The following is a 17,942-nucleotide window of genomic DNA, read 5'->3' on the forward strand; positions in this document are numbered from 1 at the left end:
TACCTTTCAAAATAAACTACAATGAAGTTCCAAGACATTCAAAGCAATATTTGTGTGGCAGTGGGAAAATGTAAATAAATATAAAGGAGGAAAACATAGTGTTTAGTGGCTCTAAAAAAACTTGTCAAGCCTACAGAGAGGTGATTAGGAAAAAAGAGTATTGCATATTTTGTGATTTCATCTTTCCGTATTCAAAAAAAATCATTTTGATGAAGACTTCAGAATCCTAAATGTCTAGTATATCACCTGCCCGGGTACCATTCACTCCACGGGACCTCTGGCAGGGTGAGCATCCACCACTGGATTCTCGGTGATGGCCTCCAGATAAGGCCATCATAGTTAGTTGAAAGCTCAAAGTATTTTTTTATTAAAATAACCAAAGAAAACATACCTCTCTGGAATTAAACACTTTCAAAAATCCACTTGAAGTTAAAACTGATGAACTATATCTCCAGGAACTCAACTGTCCTGAACAATAACGTAAGGGATCTTCTCCTCTATAATAATGGTCTTTTAAAGCACAACTTAGCAGAAAGAAACTTGGGCTAGTTCTCAAAATCAGAAGCTTAATTGTTCTAACTTTGCTTTCTAAGTTAAAAACACAGTGGATTGAAAGTGTTTTTATGACTAAGAGAAATAGGAAACACTTTGACTTCATCTGCTCTTAATGGATTTTCCTGTCAATGGTTTGTCTAAATACAATATATTAAAGCTGCGTGGGTATAGTTCTAGAAACTGGGGGAAACTATTTCAAAGAATATTTTAAAGTTGCCTTTCCTGGAACATCAAGATCTTAGAGGGGCACTTTAAGATTAGAATATTTAAAATGTCTAGCAGGATAGTAATTAAAAAATGACATAATGGAAACCATACTCTATGGAAAAGAACTTCCTAGGTTAAAACCTGAAATCTCATTGGAGGGAAGAAAAATAAACCTGGAAGAGGCCATGTGAACCATCTCCTAGTTTGCCTTTGATGTTCATCATGTGCCTTAATCAAGGCTGTGCAAAATGAAGGCCACCATTCTAATCGAGGCATTTGTTCCAGTTCCTGTATGTGACATAGTAAAGAGTTCTACCTGCTCTACTTAGTGAAGCTCCCTATTGGTCATGGGAGGGAACCAATGTAATATTCAACCTGGTCAACCAGAGCAGAGCAAGTCGCATTTATATTTAAATAAATAAATCAGCCTATGTCAAATCACCCACATCTCCCCTCAGGGAGACCAATTTTAGAACAATGGTTACATCACTGAGATTATGAATTTCCATTTCTTTCTCCTATGAGTTACTATTCTCGATTATAAAAAAATTTCTAAGAGGTCAATAAAAAGGTCAATTTTCTGATGATTTAGCCATCATTTTACAATGTTATTTGAGATGACTTGATAATAATTAATGTTAAAAAATATTTGAGTTACCATATAAAATACTTATCAATCACAAAGGTACTTGATTCTGCTAAAAAATTTTGTTCCTGAAAAGTTGAGTACGTGTTCAAGTATTTTATATAAAATAATTTTATTTTTTTGCTTTATTTACTTTCAAATTTTATTTTCATTTTTGACTGAGACTTAATGGGAGGTGCTTCTTAGTTTACTCTTCCACTGGCCACTTTCTGTAGACATTGCTAAGTAACTTCTAACTTATCGTACTAACTTATTGCCCATAAAGAAACATTTAAACGTAACATGGAAATTCTTATTCACAAATAAATCCATAGTGGTGAGGTAAAAAGGGACATGTGTTGACACAAATTTTAGTTTGAATTCTGGTTCCACACTCAACATCTCTGAGGTTCAGTTCACTTATCTATAAAACTGGGTGAATAATATATAAACTACTGTGAGGAAACAAACACACTTTATTTAAAGTATCTACCTAAGACACTGCTTAGCACACAGTACGCAATTCAACAAGTATTTGTTCCCTCTCATTCCTGCTCCACTATAAAGGACCTTTTAAAACTATGAAAACTCTTCCCTTAAATATTAGTTTGGTTAGTTCAGATTTTTTATGTGAATTTCCTTAGAGTACTGTCCATATATCTCCGGAGAGAAGTTTATTTCAAATGGAGGTACCATGGGGATTGCCTGTAATCCTGGGCAATTTTTTTTTTTTTTTTTTTTTAAAGATTTTATTTATTTATTTTTCCCCCAAAGCCCCAGTACATAGTTGTCTGTCATAGCTGCACATCCTTCTAGTTGCTGTATGTGGGATGCGGCCTCAGCATGGCTGGAGGAGTGGTGCCTCGGTGCGCACCCAGGATCCGAACCCGGGCCGCCGGCAGCGGAGAGCATGCACTTAACCACTAAGCCACGGGGCCGGCCCTGGGCAATTTTAACTTAGTCAATTTTCAGGATACAAATTCAGGATTTTTTTCCTCATAATTTTAATTGTGCCTCTACGCAGGGAACTCATACTTATTGAAGAAAAATACCCATTTTTCAGATATGTGAATCTTAACTGAGGTTTGAACCACGTAAAAAACTTTTAACTGCCCTATTAGAACTAAACACATCAAGCGTGATTGCTATTGTTATAATTATCTTAGCAGATTTGAACTCTACCTAAGCGGAAATATTTGGTAATCCACTCAAGTAGTATTCCATTTTTTTCATTAAAGCTCGATTAATATGCAAGTTCTAAGTTAGAGCTGAGTGGCAAAGATAATTTAAATATTGCGTTTACCTTAACAGCATCAAAATACATCTTCTTAGCTTCTAGATCTGTCCTGTCAGACATTAACCATGCCTTTAGCAAATATTCATAAAAGCTGTCTCCAAGTCCTCCAACGGACACATGATCTGCAAACAGGGGGAATGAATTTGAGAGTGATTCAGCCTTTAATTCAGATAATGGAGCAAAATCACATTAGCAAAAGGGATGCAAAACCCTACGTCAACTGCAACTCACGTTACATTTAAATGCCAACAAATCTCTTGTTTTCAGAAAGATATTCTGAAATGAGCAGATGTGCTGTTAACTAATAAGATATACTCTAAATAATTGCCAGGGTAGTTTTGTAAACACGAAGATAAAAAATATATAATCACCCCTCATTCCAAAAATCTGATTCTCTAGCAAAAATATCAAATTAAAATGTTTCATGGTATATATTCAAGTAAATTTTTAATTGCTTTAGCTCTCAATAATATAAACTATGTCACAGCTATGAGTAATAGCAAATCTTAAAAAAAGGGGGTTTGCAATAAAATAAGAAGCTCCCCAGCTTCTTGTGGTTTATTATTGTTATTATTATTATTTGGTAAGTTTTCCAGTGTTATCAATCTGAAGGATCAAACTCCTTTGAGGGGAGGCAGTAAGAAAGATAGAGCAGAAGTTTTTCTTCCTAATACTCCATTCCTACAATCCCTCCTCCACTGCCATTTTTTAAAGATTTTATTTATTCATTTTTTTCCCCCCCAAAGCCCCAGCAGATAGTTGTATGTCATAGGTTCACATCCTTCTAGTTGCTGTACGTGGGACTCGGCCTCGCGTTGGACGGAGAAGTGGTGCGTCGGTGCGCGCCCGGGATCCGAACCCGGGCCGCCAGCATCAGAGCGCGCGCACTTAACCGCTAAGCCACAGAGCCGGCCCCTGCCATTTTTTAAATATTACCAACAATCTTGCAGCTTGTAGGGTAGGTATCCTCATTAAAAGTATGAAAACTGAGGCTTTAGAGGCTAAATGAGATTACCACATTGGTAATGCCATCTGATTCTACAACCCACACAGGGTCTCGAATTTAGATCCACTTGCTCTCTGCCATACAACGCTAAACGTATTCTCTTGCCTACTGCTTTAATACTTTTATTTTTCAAGCATGTTTATGTACAAAAACAGATTCGTAATCTATTGAAATATCATTCCTAGAATTCATAGAGAACTTGAGCATTAATAAGATATCCTTATTTTGAAAAATTGCATTTTAAGTTTTATAACTCAAAACTAATTTTATGTATCTATCTAAAAAAATAAACCTTTATTTGTTGACTCAGCTATACAAAAGTAAATCAGTGATTTTACAGCTATCAAGACAATTTTCTCCTGACACCTACCCAATATCTCCACTTGGAGGGTTACATAGAGACCTAAAATTGAACAGGTTAAAACTGAACTATCTTCTCCTCAGTTTTACCTTCTGTTTTGGTCTCTGTCTCACTAAGTGGCACCATTATCCTCTCAACTGGACAAGTTAGACATCAGATAATCATTCTTTACTTCTTCTCTCCCTCCCTCTCATATCCAATGAGTTATCAAACTCTACTAATCTTTCCTCCTATACGTCTCTTGAATCCATCCACCCCTCTCTGTCCTCACCAATACGATCCTGGCCCAAGCTACCACTGTCTGTTGCCTTCTAGTCTGCAATGGCCAATTATCTGGTCTCCTGCACTCTGACAGCATGTGGGCGTTTAAATATAAATTAATTAAAATAAAATTTAAAAAATTCAGCTCCTCAGCCATACTAGTGCTCAATAGCCACATGTGGCCCTTGTCTACTGTACTGACAGGGAAAATATAGAACATTTCCATTATCACGTAAAGTTCTAACGGCAGCGCCACTCCAATCTATTCTCCACACTAACGCCAGAGTAACCCTTTAACACGTCAATAGGATCATCCCTTACTTGAAGCCTTCAATGACTAAGACGCAAATCCTGGGTCTTTGGAGACTGGGGAGGCCCTGCATGATCTCAGTCTTCTCCATATCATCAGTTCTGCTCCACTTGCTCTCCGCCCGCTTGCTATATGGCCCTTCTTTTGGTTCCTCAAAACCATCAGGCTCCTTTTCACCTGGGCATTCTAAAGACGGCGTTCTCTATGCTTGAAGTGCACTCCCAGACTCCTTTCCCCTTCATTTAGTAATTCTTACTCATACCTCACATCTGGGATCAAATGTTGCTTCCCCGAAGAAGCCGTCCCTGACTGCCCACTGGGTTCCCTCGTTATATACTTTTTCAGAGCACGCGTCTCCCACACTTGCAATTTCATGAAATGGTGGAACTCTTTTCTGTCTCCTCCATGAGATTATGATCTCGGAGGGCAGAGACCAGACAGACCTACTATGTTCCCCAGACCAGACAGACCTACTATGTTTCCCAGTCCACATCAGCCCCTAGAAAATACCTTGCACATCCTAGGTACTCAGTAAACAACTGACGAACAGAGCACAATTCTTTTAAGTCAGTCTTAATAAGGATTACACTCATTCAAGCTAGAAGGATTAGATTTTTAAGTAGTTAAATATGTGATTTTCTTATTGCAGAATGTCCAGAATTATAGTTTTAATTTTAATGTAAAATTAGTGCTTTTAAAATTGAAGGCTGATTCTTAAAACAGCAGTGTTTGAAGTGACCTTTACAGTTTCCTAAATGAATCATTACAGAAACCTCTGACATTTACAAACTAAATAGACTAAGTACCATCTCATCAATAATAAGCCCTGTTGTTATAAACATGATTGCAGGAGACAAAGGCAAGTGATGCATGGTAAAGCAAGTCGCTGTCTGGTTAGTGTCAAAATAACAAGGACTAAATGAAGTAACAGCAAATGATGGCCACAATCCAGACATGTCCTTCAGAGTTAAAGCAATGAGAGTTGAAAACTAACAGCCAAAGGAGCTTCATTTTCTTCCCCCTTGGATTATGATTCTCTAATGGATGGAAGAAGCAAGTTTAGGCATTTAGTGATTTTTAAAAAAGGAAAAAGGGTTATATAATAATACAGTTGTTTTAATTAATTTTGGTAAGTGCTGGCTAATTTTCCATTTTTTTATTTCTTGCCTATAAAATTTTCATATTGGGAAAGAATCAAAATAAAGGAACATAGAGGAGAAAGAAGAGAAAGTCTTTTTGATAATTTAGCATACCATTCACTAAGCTTCCTCCATGTCTGGATGACTATTTGTGTTGGCAACAGAGTCCTGTATAAATATCTTGGTGGATGTGGGAGAGAACATATCTGATTTTATCAGCAGGAAAGGACCGCCTACTTCTAGACAGAAAGTATATGGTATTTTTATTCTCAAAGGCTCTAAAGGTAATATGTACCACTGTCACTCAAATATTATGTTCTTCTCTAAAGGGGGTAAATTTATTCTTTTCTTCCCAACAGGAATGGATTCCATAAAAAGATTCCTAATACTTAGGAAGAGAAAAAACAAAGCAAATAGCAAAATAATCAAGACAAAAAGGATTAAATACTCAATTATCTTCATTTTTTAATATTTTGTAGACTTCATCTGAATTTGAACTTCTTTCCTCAAAGCAATCCTCCAATGATGCTAGTAACACTATATGTATCTTAATGTTGTTATATTAATCAAAGAAGGGAGATAATTGTTTTGTCTATAGACCCGGAGCCCCATATCTGGCCTCTACAGTCACAAGATGTTATCAGTGAGCAGGACTGGATGCTGCCTCTCAGCCACAATTGAGGAGCAGGGGCAAACTGTTCAAAGAGAATAAATAGAGCCATCATTGAAAGCAGAGGCAGAGAGATGGTCAGACTGGACACAGAGTGCATGAGTATTCTCTAAATTCAAGTAAGTAAACTCCTACTAGGTGCAAGATACTATGCTTTGGGTTAACAAATATGACTAAGACAAAGTCACTGCTCTCAAAGTTTTGGATTCCCAGAAAGGTGGGTAAGTATATGAATCATTGGAAAAGGACTGCGATAGGAAAGCACCCAAGTGTTGGGACGGGGAGAAAGAAGGGGGTGAGTAGAGGAGTGGGAGCCAACAAATTCCAATCAGGGTCTTGAAGAAGAAGGCCTCTAGAAGAAACGGCAATGGAGCTAGGCCTTGGCGCAACTGGAAGAACAGTAAACGGCTGAGGAAACAGCACAAACCAAGACCTGGATGAGGCCAAGCAGGCCCTGATTAAAGAACGAAAACACAAGTGTGTCTTCCTTGTGGCTGGAACACAGGATGGGCGCGGGGGAGGAGGGACATGAGACTCATCAACCTGTTTGTTTTTCCATCAGGAAATTGGCCCACAAGCAATCCAAATATAAAGGCCTCTTTGTACCAGGAAACATGGCCAAATGCATAGTATATGGTGACCCAGAAGGTGAAGCTGGATGTTCTAGTACAACTGACTCCTTTTGTCCCTCTTCACAATGACTTCTACATTCTAAATCACAGGAAGAAAACAGTCAACCATAGACTTCTCTTCAACTTTTGAAGTCCTTCGTGAGAAGGAGAACTCTAAAAATGCTTGTCCTTTTAGAGAGTCATATCTAGTTATCTTGTACTTAGAAAGCTACTCAAGCTGTATTTTATCTCAAATATCTAGTGGCCCTCAAGCTTTTTAGCTTCAGCACATCTTTACACTCTTAAAAATGAATAAGCACCCTAAAGAACTTGTTTATGTAATATCTTTCAATATTTACCATTTTGGAAATTAAAGCAGAATTTAAACTATTTCCTTAGTTTATTTAAAATAACAATAGTAGACCCATTATGTTAACATATAATTTCTTCATAAAAATATGTTGTATTTTATGAAACAACAATTCGTGACAAGATTGACACTGTTTTACATTTTTGCAAATCTCTTTCATGTCTGCGGTACTAGAAGACAACTGGATTTTCATATCTGCTCTACATTCAATCTATTGCTATATGTTGTTCCAGTTGAAGTGTATGAAGAAAACTCAGCCTCAAATATTTATACAGTTGGAAAAGGGAAGAGTATCTTAATAGTCTTCAGATAATCGTGAATATTTTTCTTGGGTACTACAAAAACACTTGACAGGTGGTTTTTTAAAGGTTAAAGTTTTTTAATAGTTGCAATGTGTAATTAGAAACCACATCAATGAATTTTTGAACTGTTACATTAAAATCCATTGGGCTATCTTGTACTTTGAATGGATCTTTTTCTCACATATGATTTTGTAACAGCATGCATTGGTCATTTGGAAAATATTGGTTCACTGACTTACGAAGACTTGCAGATGCTGACACATTTCATTATACAAGATCAAAAAACCCATATTTGTTAATATTATCACCAATCTCAGTAGAAAAATCTTTAAGTGTTGGTTAAATGGAATAAGCTCATGGTGGCATATACAAGTTTTCCAAAATTCTAATTTTCATTTAGAAGCTCAAATTTTATCATTGGCACAGATACTGTCAGTTTTCTCTGAAGTGACAGGCTCATTTTTGAGACCATATCTACCAATTACCCAGTCTGAATAACCACAGTTTGTCTTCAGTTGTTCTTTCAAGTAAAAATGGTGACCCATGAAGCAGTAAGTGGCCAGCTCAGCTCACAACTCAAACAATGACACAACTACTTTTCTTTGAGGCAACCACTATTTTTCATTATGCAGCCGAAGTGCTTTAAGCGTACTTTCCATTTAATCATACAGAATATTACAAAGACATATACTCAGTGGTTGAGATTTACTAGAATCAATATATATATATTTTTTGCTTCATTAAGAACATTCATAAGTGAAACTGGCATCTTTTTAGTTGCTGTTGTTACCTGCGTCAAAGAATACGACATTAGTACTATCTGGTGCCTCTGCCATGGTTCTCTCTATGGCTTCAGCAGTTTTACCCACCACTGCTATTGCGACACAAATGCAAATGTTAATACAGTGAAAAAGGCAGGATGTCTTACTATTATTATAAAAATATCTTTGACCTTGTGGATCCGCTGAAAGGTCTCAGGGACATCCAGCGATCTGCAGACCACACTTAGGTTAAGTGGCAACCTTGATTATGGTCTTATCATCTCCAGAGTTAGGCTTTCCATAGCCATTACCAAAACATACACATAGATTTTAGCACATTTTTTTCTACTAAATTAAAAAGTCCCTCCAAAGTAACAGTGAAGCATAATCATCTAAAAATATATTTAAATATAAAGAAAACTCAAATTAGAGTAGAATTTTAAGGCATTGCTAATACTCTCAGCACAGCGAGGCATCTCACTCGGTATTCTTCACTTGCTCTCAGCTGCTGCTTAACCTACCACCTCTTTTTCCAAATCAGCTTGAGAATATTTCTTTCAATGAGTCTGAATCTTTATACTGCTGGTCAAAGTCCCTAAGGATCTGAAGTGAGGGGTTCTGGCATAATACTCCCTTCTACTCTAAAGGTTACTCTATTGGCAAGAAACCTTTATCTGCTGGCTTAAAATTAAGGAGGGAAAGCACTGTTTGCTCTTCCAATTTCCCACCCTTAGAGATTCAGGCTCCTCTCTCTTCTTGGAGCCAAGCAAAGAGATAACGTTATGAAGTAGAATGATCTGTGCAAAACCCCGACAGTCATGAGCACAAAAGAACAATTTTCCCTTCAATCCACATGACCAGCTTGTTAGAGGCTAACATCCCCACACCATCCTGACCAGATCTTCCTTCTCGGATTAATTGCTTTAAATGTGCTTATGTGTCATCATGCTCACAGTTATGCATGAATAATAAACAATCTAGTTCCCTGGTAACATTCACAGTCTGTCTTATGACAGAAGCCTATTTATTAAAGGAACCATGCTCCCTTTTCCCTTTTCTAAACATTCCCCAAAATTTGTGCTTTTTTGTGCTCCTTCTCTCTGTTACTAGAACAGTGCTGGGTACCATAAAGAGCTAAAACAATGCTAATCTTTTGACTTACATTGACCCCACTGTCCACTACTGGGATTCAGATAGTTAGGATAAAGGCCTTGTGGCTTTTCCAGGTTGTTCAGTACTGTTCGAATATTCATTACCTACGATAGAAAATGAAATGTTACTATGAAAATCTAAAAAGCAATTTTGGTGCCAGTCTTCTGTCTTTCTTCATTACATTTTTCCATGTTAGAAAAAAAAAGTTGATTTCAATGATGCAGAATTAGAACAAAGATAGTCACCACCAGCTTACAAAAATAATAGCAGTAAGTGAATACAATCATACTGATCTACCATATGCCAGATATCATACAAGGAACTAGGGAAAATCAGTGGTAAACAAAGTCATTACCCTCTTGGAATTTGCATTCTAGTGGAAGGAGACATATAATAGACAAATAAGTATAATATGTCAGGTGGTAATAAATGCTAAGAAAAAAAAGTATGAGAGGGTAATGGGACAGAGAGTGAAGTGAGGTGGTGAGGCTGTATCATGTTGGTCGGAGTCATCTGGGGAGGCTGATGGGAGAATGTTTGAGCAGAAACTCAAAGAAGCAAAGGAGCAAGCCACACGGAAAACTGGAGGAAGAACAACCTGGGCAGAGGAGGGGGTGCAAGTACAAATGCTCTGGGAAGAGAGTGGGTTTATAAGACCACTGAGGCTGGAGGCGAGGAAGCAAAGGGAGAATGTCAGAGAGCAAAGGAAGGAAGCCCAGGCCTACGTCATGCAGGCCTCAGAGGCCATCATGAGGCCTTATTTTATTCTGAGTGTGATGGGAAGCCATTGAAGACTTGTTTTTACAGGATTGGTGTGACTGGGGGCAAGAGAGGCCGCACTGGTCAGGCGCCTATCACAGAGTCCAGAGATGATGGATGCTTGGACCATAGTGGCAGCAGAGGTAGTAGGATAGAGCCAGAAGATTTCTTGATGGATTGGACCTGGGGTTTACCAAAAAGAACCAGGATGACCTCAAGAGTTTTTGTCTGAGCCACTGGGTAAACTGAGGAGCCATTTCCCAAGATACTGAAGCCTGGAGTAGAAGCAGCTTGGGGGGTTGAGTCTGAGGCATTTTAAGTAGGAGTGTCTTTTAGACCTCCCAGTGGAAATGTTGAATACATAGTTGAACATAGAGTCTGGAGTTCAGGGGACAGGTTGGGACTGGAATTGTAAATTTGAAGTCAACAGCATATACACAGTATGCAAAGCCAAGAATGGATGAAATAGAGCAGGGAGGGAACATACAAAGAAGAGGCCCAGGGTTGAGTCCTGGGGCTTTCTAGTATTTAGAGGTTGGGTCAATGAGGAAGATCCAACAAAGGAGATTGAGAAGGAGCATACAGCGAGGAAGGAGGCAAAGCAGGGTAGTATTGTGTGCCTGTAGCCAAGTGCAGAGAGCATCTCATGGAGAAGGAAGTGACAAAGTCCGTCAGATGCTGAGAGGGCAAGGCAGACGAGAGGTGAGACTGATTACCGGATCTGGCAGTGTAGCCCTCACTGGTCACCGTGACAGGCATGGCTGGGAGAAAAGCCTGACTGGAAAGTGTTCAAGAGAATGGGAGACAAGAGGAGAAGATAACAAACAGAAACCTCTTCCAAGGAATTTTGCTGTAAAGGGGAGCTGAGAAGTAGGGTGAAATCTAAGGGCACAATGGTGGGGTGAATGAATTTATCCAAATATCTATGGGTTTGGTTCTTGAAAATTAAAAATCAATTCAATTGGTACCTCATATTTGTATAACACTTTGAGTTTAAAAAGTCTTTCACACACTTGGTTCATCAAGTCCATACAACACTATGTATTTTTAGATATGGAAAAAAATTCAGAAAGGTAAAGTGACTGGCTTGAGGTGTAGAGAATCAGACGTGTAAGCCAGGCCCTTTCATACTGAGCATGGTGTCAGGAAAAGATTCTGGGTTTGGTTTGGTTAAATGAAATGGTGCAAGTAACAAAACTTCATAAAGAGCTGTATTAAACTAAACTTGGTTGTTCTTTTCCACGTCCAATATTACTAAATCTCCCCAGAGAGGAAACTGTTTCTCACAAGTATTGCTTTGCAATGCACAGCGTTTTGGAGATTCTCACCTTTTCAGCAAAGACAGGGTTTCCTGATAAGTGGCTCAAGTGTATAAACTCCAAATGCAGAGTTCCAAATTCTGCCAAAATACTGCTGCCTCCTGAGGCCCAGGGCCAGTTCCTTCCAATCCCACTAAAGAAGAGAAGAGATTGAAGAGTTATGGGTCAGACTAATTCCATTTTTTTTTTTTTTTGCAGCTCTAAATAGTAGAATGAAAGAGACAGTTTTTGAATAATGGCATCTCAGTGAATTGTCCACTCTGGATATTTTAAAATATCCAGCGTTGTTGTCTTTGACTGGCCCCCAGTTTCAGGCTTGGACTCCTATCTCCAAATTGAGAATTAGTGTTGATTTAAGTCAGAAAAAAGTTGCTTTGTACTTGCTGTTGATGAACAGACAAAGATTTTAGAAGGTACAGACCATATAGAGATGTATACCAATTCCAAGTAGAATATAAAACAGAATTAGACCAAAACATTCCCACCATGCCCCAAATCCCACCTAAACCCCTTTAACATTTAATTAATTTCAACCTGAGATTCCATGGGCTGTTATAGACATTTACATTATATACAAAACTTTTCTTGGACATAAGATAAATTTCAAAGGTTCATTAGTTATATACTCACTCCACCCCTCCCCAAACCCTCCCTCTAGTTACTAGGCTTCCTTTCTTATGTTTCTCTTGACACTATTTTACCTATTTTCTAAGTATATTTTCCAAGGCACTCACTCATTCCCTGACCTATTTAATCTATGCTGAAGAATTTCAACAAAATTATGTAATTCAAATCTGAAAGGGGTCAAAGGCAGGAGCGTCAGAAATTATTGTCTCATGGCTCATCTTGGAGAAATGCTTCTTAAAAAGTTATTCCTAAACATACACACACACAAACATACAGAAAGTGGCTCTTGAGACATGGTCATAGTCTTGGGTATAGTTATTTCTGGGGAGCCACTTAAAACATCAAGACATACGGTAATTCAAATAAAGAATAAAGTCAATGACTCTCCTGACCAATAAATTCCCTTGCGTAAAGCTGAAAACCCCCATTTTAGTTTTAGTTCAGATGCACACCTACCACACGCCTACTATTTGCCAGGGACTATGCATGGCACTGGGTTACAAGGATGGTTAGGATGAATAAACCCCTCTTTTCTCGAAGACTTTATAGTGTAACGGGAGAAAGACCTAAGCATAAATAGCTCCAACTGAATATGGTAAATGCCAGGATAAACCTGTGAAGAGTTCTCTGAGCACCTAGAGTCAGGACACGCAAGCCAACACGATGGGATGACAGAAGGTTCCTTCAAGGAGAAGAGTCCTGAGTTGATTCTTGAAGGGTGACTAAGAATTAGTGAGAGAAGAATGGTGGGAGGGAGAATGTGGACATGGAGAGAGCACACAGCAGAAGGGCTAGCCAGAAACTGGAGGGGGCTCCTGATACTGGGGAGTGGAGGGGCTGGAAGGGGGCAGGAGAGAAGCTGTAAGGTGAAGTTGAGGCCAGGTCCTGGAGGCTTGTGGACTTCTCACTTTCCTCTCTTTCCAAGTTGGACTTCATTTAAATAGTGCGGTTGGTGTCCACTAGATTTCCTACCCCTGGATATCATTCACAACTCTGAGTAAACCCTCCCAGTCTGTCACTGCTTCTGCTGCAGGGCTGCTGAGGAACGCTGAAGAAAAGGAAAACAATGAGGATACCTAGTATCTGACATTCTAGGCTAGCTTCACGCTTATTCCCTGTTTCTTTTCAGAGCAAAATCCAGATTTTGTTCCAAAATATAGATTTACAGTAAACCTAATAAAAAGTAAACAGAAATAAAAGACTGAGATCGGAAAATCAAATATTCATTTATTATAGAAAATGCCTTATATTTATTAAGTTCTGGGAATGTGAGTCAGTTTTTATCTTCCTGGTTGGCTTAGATTAAAGGAATATTCAGTCATCCAAATAGGATGAACAGCTACTTTCCAATTTTAACATAGGGTAAACGCACATAGTAATTGGTCATTAATTTGTTGTCATGACATATTATTTTTTTTATTCCGACCATTCCATCACTGACCAAAGTCAATAAGCCTATTAAGCAAAACTACAAATTTCTATGTACTACAAATTTCTATGTTCTAGGGGAACCACTAAAAACAAAGCCATAATATCAGGGTAAGAGGGAATGATGACTTCATCCTGGAGAAGGAAGAGGACAGTGTGCTGAGGGACCCAGCCGTTTCCAGATCTTCAGGGACTGGTTCTTTTCAGTTCAGGGTATTAGAGAATGTGGCGGCATGCTCAGACGTGAAACTTGAGCAGTACATAAGTACTAAACTAAAATTCAAATTACTTTTGTATCCAGGCATTTGTTCCTTGCTATTAATATGGTTAATCAAGAGAAAACCAGAGATATACTGGAAAAAAAATCAACATGTTAAAAAAATTAAGACTTAAAAGGGTTATATATATATATTCTCTCTTTCTCCTTCTTTGCACACATTCATATCAGAAGGAAAACAGTACTCTTTTCTATCACTGTTTAATTATATAGGGAGCAAAAACATTACAAGCATTAGCAAAGGATAAGTCATGCTAACAAAAAGAAAGCTGAGTTTGGAATAGATAGGATGTTTATAGGAAAGGACGGCTTTGGTTATCATCCTTTCAACCTACAGAATTAATGTATTTCAGTAAAATTGTAAGATTAACAGTTGTGCTGGCTTTTTTTTTTTTTTTTGCTGAGGAAGATATGCCCTGAGCTAATATCTGTTGCCAATCTTCCTCTTTTTTTGCTCGAGAAAGATTAGCCCTGAGCTAACATGTGTGCCAGTCTTCCTCTATTTTGTCTGTGGGTCACCGCCACAGCATGGCTGATGAGTGGTGTAGGTCTGCGCCCCGGATCTGAACCTACAAACCCTGGCTGCTGAAGTGGAGCACGCCGAACTTAACCACTATGCAACGGGGCTGGCCCCTGTGCTGACTCTTAAATATAAGTCAGGGAAGGGTTTCAAGAAAACAGAGAGGGCATAATTATATCTAGATATTAAATAAGGTCACCCGCCTTCTCTTGGGCAAAGCTGCAAAGACCTGGAGATTGGGTTAGGGGAGAGCATGGGGCACACACCACGAGCCATCACTGCTAAAATACATATGTGTTGGGGAAATGGCTGCCTACTTGCACAGCAGATATGCACTGAGTCAGAACTAAGTTCTGGTCACTCATGGAATGATTTCTAAGATCTTTTTTGTCTCTAAATTCTATGAGTCCACTGAGGAATATATATTTTTTTTTTTGTGAGGAAGATCAGCCCTGAGCTAACATTCATGCTAATCCTCCTCTTTTTGCTGAGGAAGACCGGCTCTGAGCTAACACCTTTTGCCAATCCTCCTCCTTTTTTTTTTCCCCGAAGCCCCAGTAGATAGTTGTATGTCATAGCTGCACATCCTTCTAGTTGCTGTATGTGGGACGCGGCCTCAGCATGGCCGGAGAAGCGGTGTGTCGGTGCACACCCAGGATCCAAACCCGGGCCGCCAGTAGTGGAGTGCGCACTTAACCGCTAAGCCACGGGGCAGGCCCCCAGAGGAATCTATATATTTGTATGACTCTAATTTCTAAAATGATATATATGGACAATAGGCATTTGACACCAACATGGTGGGTTTGTGACAAAGGGAAATGAGTCCAGAGAACGCTCTGCTCCCTTGGTCTGGAGGTCAGGGTGAGTGGGCCATCCCATGATACCAAAGGCTTCAAGCTTTCTAGACCTCTGTGTCAGAATGAATCTCATCTGAGAGAGCAGGGGATTTAAAATGTCTTTAACTTCAGTTCATTATCACAATATTTTAAAGGCCATCATAGTGTTCTTTATCCATTTTATCTTTATTTTACAAACACTAATAATATTTTAGAAAAATATTCTAAAGACAAAATAACAGTTTGTGTTCAGAAATTATCAGTTCCATAAGGCAGGGACAAAAGGGAAGAATATTTAAATATTCCCAATTTTGTTATAATGATTGCATTTTAAGTCAAAACGATGAGTCAGCATATGGAAATGCATACACAAAAAGGCAATTAACATGATTTGGGGAGCTGCCAAGTGTTTGGTTCAAAGAATCCTGGAACAGAACTTCAAACGTCTGTATCACTCCTATTTCATTTATTTCTGTTTCCTCCAACTCCCAATTCTTCCATTTTAAACTGGAGTATTATTTAATATATGTCTCCATTTTCAATGAAAGTAAATTTTCAGTATTCTACAAAGGTAATAATTCTTTGAAAAGAAAACCTTATAACAAAAAAGAACTGATTCTGGCAACTGCAATTAGAAACATGTCTTTAAAAAACTGAGGTGCTATGATTCTTTTGAAAATGTGGAAAGCTATGTTGTTGCTTTAGAGACTATAATTTTACTGTAGTTTATTAGCAGTGGTAACATACCTCCTCACCCTACTGCACTGAAAAGCAAGAAGGTATAATTATTTACTGACCTCACAGTTCTAATAAGCAATGTGCATTATGTATTTTTCCTTCTCTCTCCTGGGAATGGTTAATAGCGCCAGAGAAAGGAACTACAGTACTAACGATGCTATTCTGCTCACGTTTGAATCCCACAGGAGGGTTGTTAACTCTTTTCCTAGAGCTTGTAATGAATCAAGTAGCTGGAGGGTTGCTCTGGATTGATGGTATAGCCCTTCAAAGTAATCTTAAATTGAGGTACCGAAAGTTATATGTTATACAGATTGTCCAGATATAATCTGGATCATTAACAAATACATTTGGCTACTTTGTATAATCAAATGCAACAAATAAAGAATTTACAGAACTGAAACAATTCTAAAAAAAATCGCCAGATTTCATTAGGTATGACTTTCAGTCTACTCTTCCTTGCTGCTTGCTATTCTAAGCAAAATGGGAAATGGGCCAATGAAGAATTTTCTAGAGGATTCTTGCCTGAACAATTTCTGATTAGCTGATCAGTAAACAAACTCCCTTCAAGTTCACAGTCCAGAATATAGGTTACTCCTTGGGGCTATGGAGTTAATAAGCTTTGGAAGAAAAAAATTCCCCACGTTCTGTATATTATGGTAAAGCCTTACTTCTGTATGCAAATAGAGGGGCACACAGGGATAATTAATTCAAAAGAGCAGATAATCCAATATTATTCCTTTCAGATTTCAGCACAAACTAGAAAAGAATAATTAGAAAGTGCATGAATGATTGTTTCATTTAACTGCATCCCCAAAGCTAATTGATTTTGAGATTAAGCAACTTCAGCTTCACTTATTTCAAATGCCTCCTTCCCAAAAACGTTCGCACAGTGCCCATCTTTCAGGTTCGTAGTCTAAGATCGCACCAAGAATTGGACTAACAATTCCAGGGACTGACATTCTAAGACTGGTCAAGATTCTATGGTAGCTCATCCACAGAAAATTGACTGGAGAGGACTACTTTCCTGAGTGCTATCCCACAGGGAAAGGGTGGCTAATAAAGGGTAGCCATTTGACTGAATTAATTCATAATCCATGGCTTACTGCTTCTGAACAGCAGCATGTGGGTTAAATCTTCAAAGAATTCCTACACTTAAATTTTTTTTTTTTTGTGAGGAAGATAAGCCCTGAGCTAACATCCATGCTAACCCTCTTCTTTTTGCTGAGGAAGACCGGCTCTGAGCTAACATCTATTGCCAATTCTCCTCCTTTTTTTTTTTTTTGCCCCAAAGCCCCAGTAGATGGTTGTATGTCACAGTTGCACATCCTTCTAGTTGCTGTATGTGGGATGCGGCCTCAGCACGGCCGGAGAAGCGGTGCATCGGTGCGTGCCCCGGATCCGAACCCGGGCTGCCAGTAGCGGAGCGCGCGCACTTAACCGCTAAGCCACTGGGCCGGCCCCTACACTTAAATTTTTTAACCAAGGGTCAAAATAATGTTTTAAAATTAACCATATCTTGCTGCATCTTATGGGTGGTTATTTCAGATGGAATTGAAACTGAATACTTATTATTTTAGTTTATTCTTACCCTCAATACTGCTGTTCTTATATTTGACTATGTAGGATTGGAGGAGAGGCTGGAGGCTCCAATGACTGAGATGGTGATAAGCCCTCTCTAATTCCATAAATAACTTGCTCCTGTGGTCCAAAGATGACAAAATTCTGTTTTCCAGCTGTCCTTTGCGTAAGATCTCCTTGTTAACCACTGTGAACAGACTGCAAATAAGCTGAATGCAGTTTCTGTCCAATTA

General features: G+C 38.6%; 1 protein-coding gene across 1 annotated transcript in view; it reads right to left on the reverse strand.

Annotated features, from left to right (window-relative positions):
- MAN1A1 (mannosidase alpha class 1A member 1) overlaps nucleotides 1–17,942 on the reverse strand; it is a 153,596-nt gene that overhangs the window by 12,820 nt on the left and 122,834 nt on the right. The window contains exons 7-9 of the mRNA XM_004422269.3: nucleotides 11,715–11,838; nucleotides 9,638–9,731; nucleotides 2,691–2,806 (exon numbers count right to left, since the gene is read on the reverse strand). Coding sequence (XP_004422326.1) covers nucleotides 2,691–2,806; nucleotides 9,638–9,731; nucleotides 11,715–11,838 — 334 coding nt within the window. The remainder of the gene's footprint in view (nucleotides 1–2,690; nucleotides 2,807–9,637; nucleotides 9,732–11,714; nucleotides 11,839–17,942) is intronic.

The sequence above is a fragment of the Ceratotherium simum genome, chromosome 19 (assembly GCF_057802395.1).
Source record: "Ceratotherium simum simum isolate JZ-2026a chromosome 19, ASM5780239v1, whole genome shotgun sequence".
Lineage (NCBI taxonomy): Eukaryota > Metazoa > Chordata > Mammalia > Perissodactyla > Rhinocerotidae > Ceratotherium > Ceratotherium simum.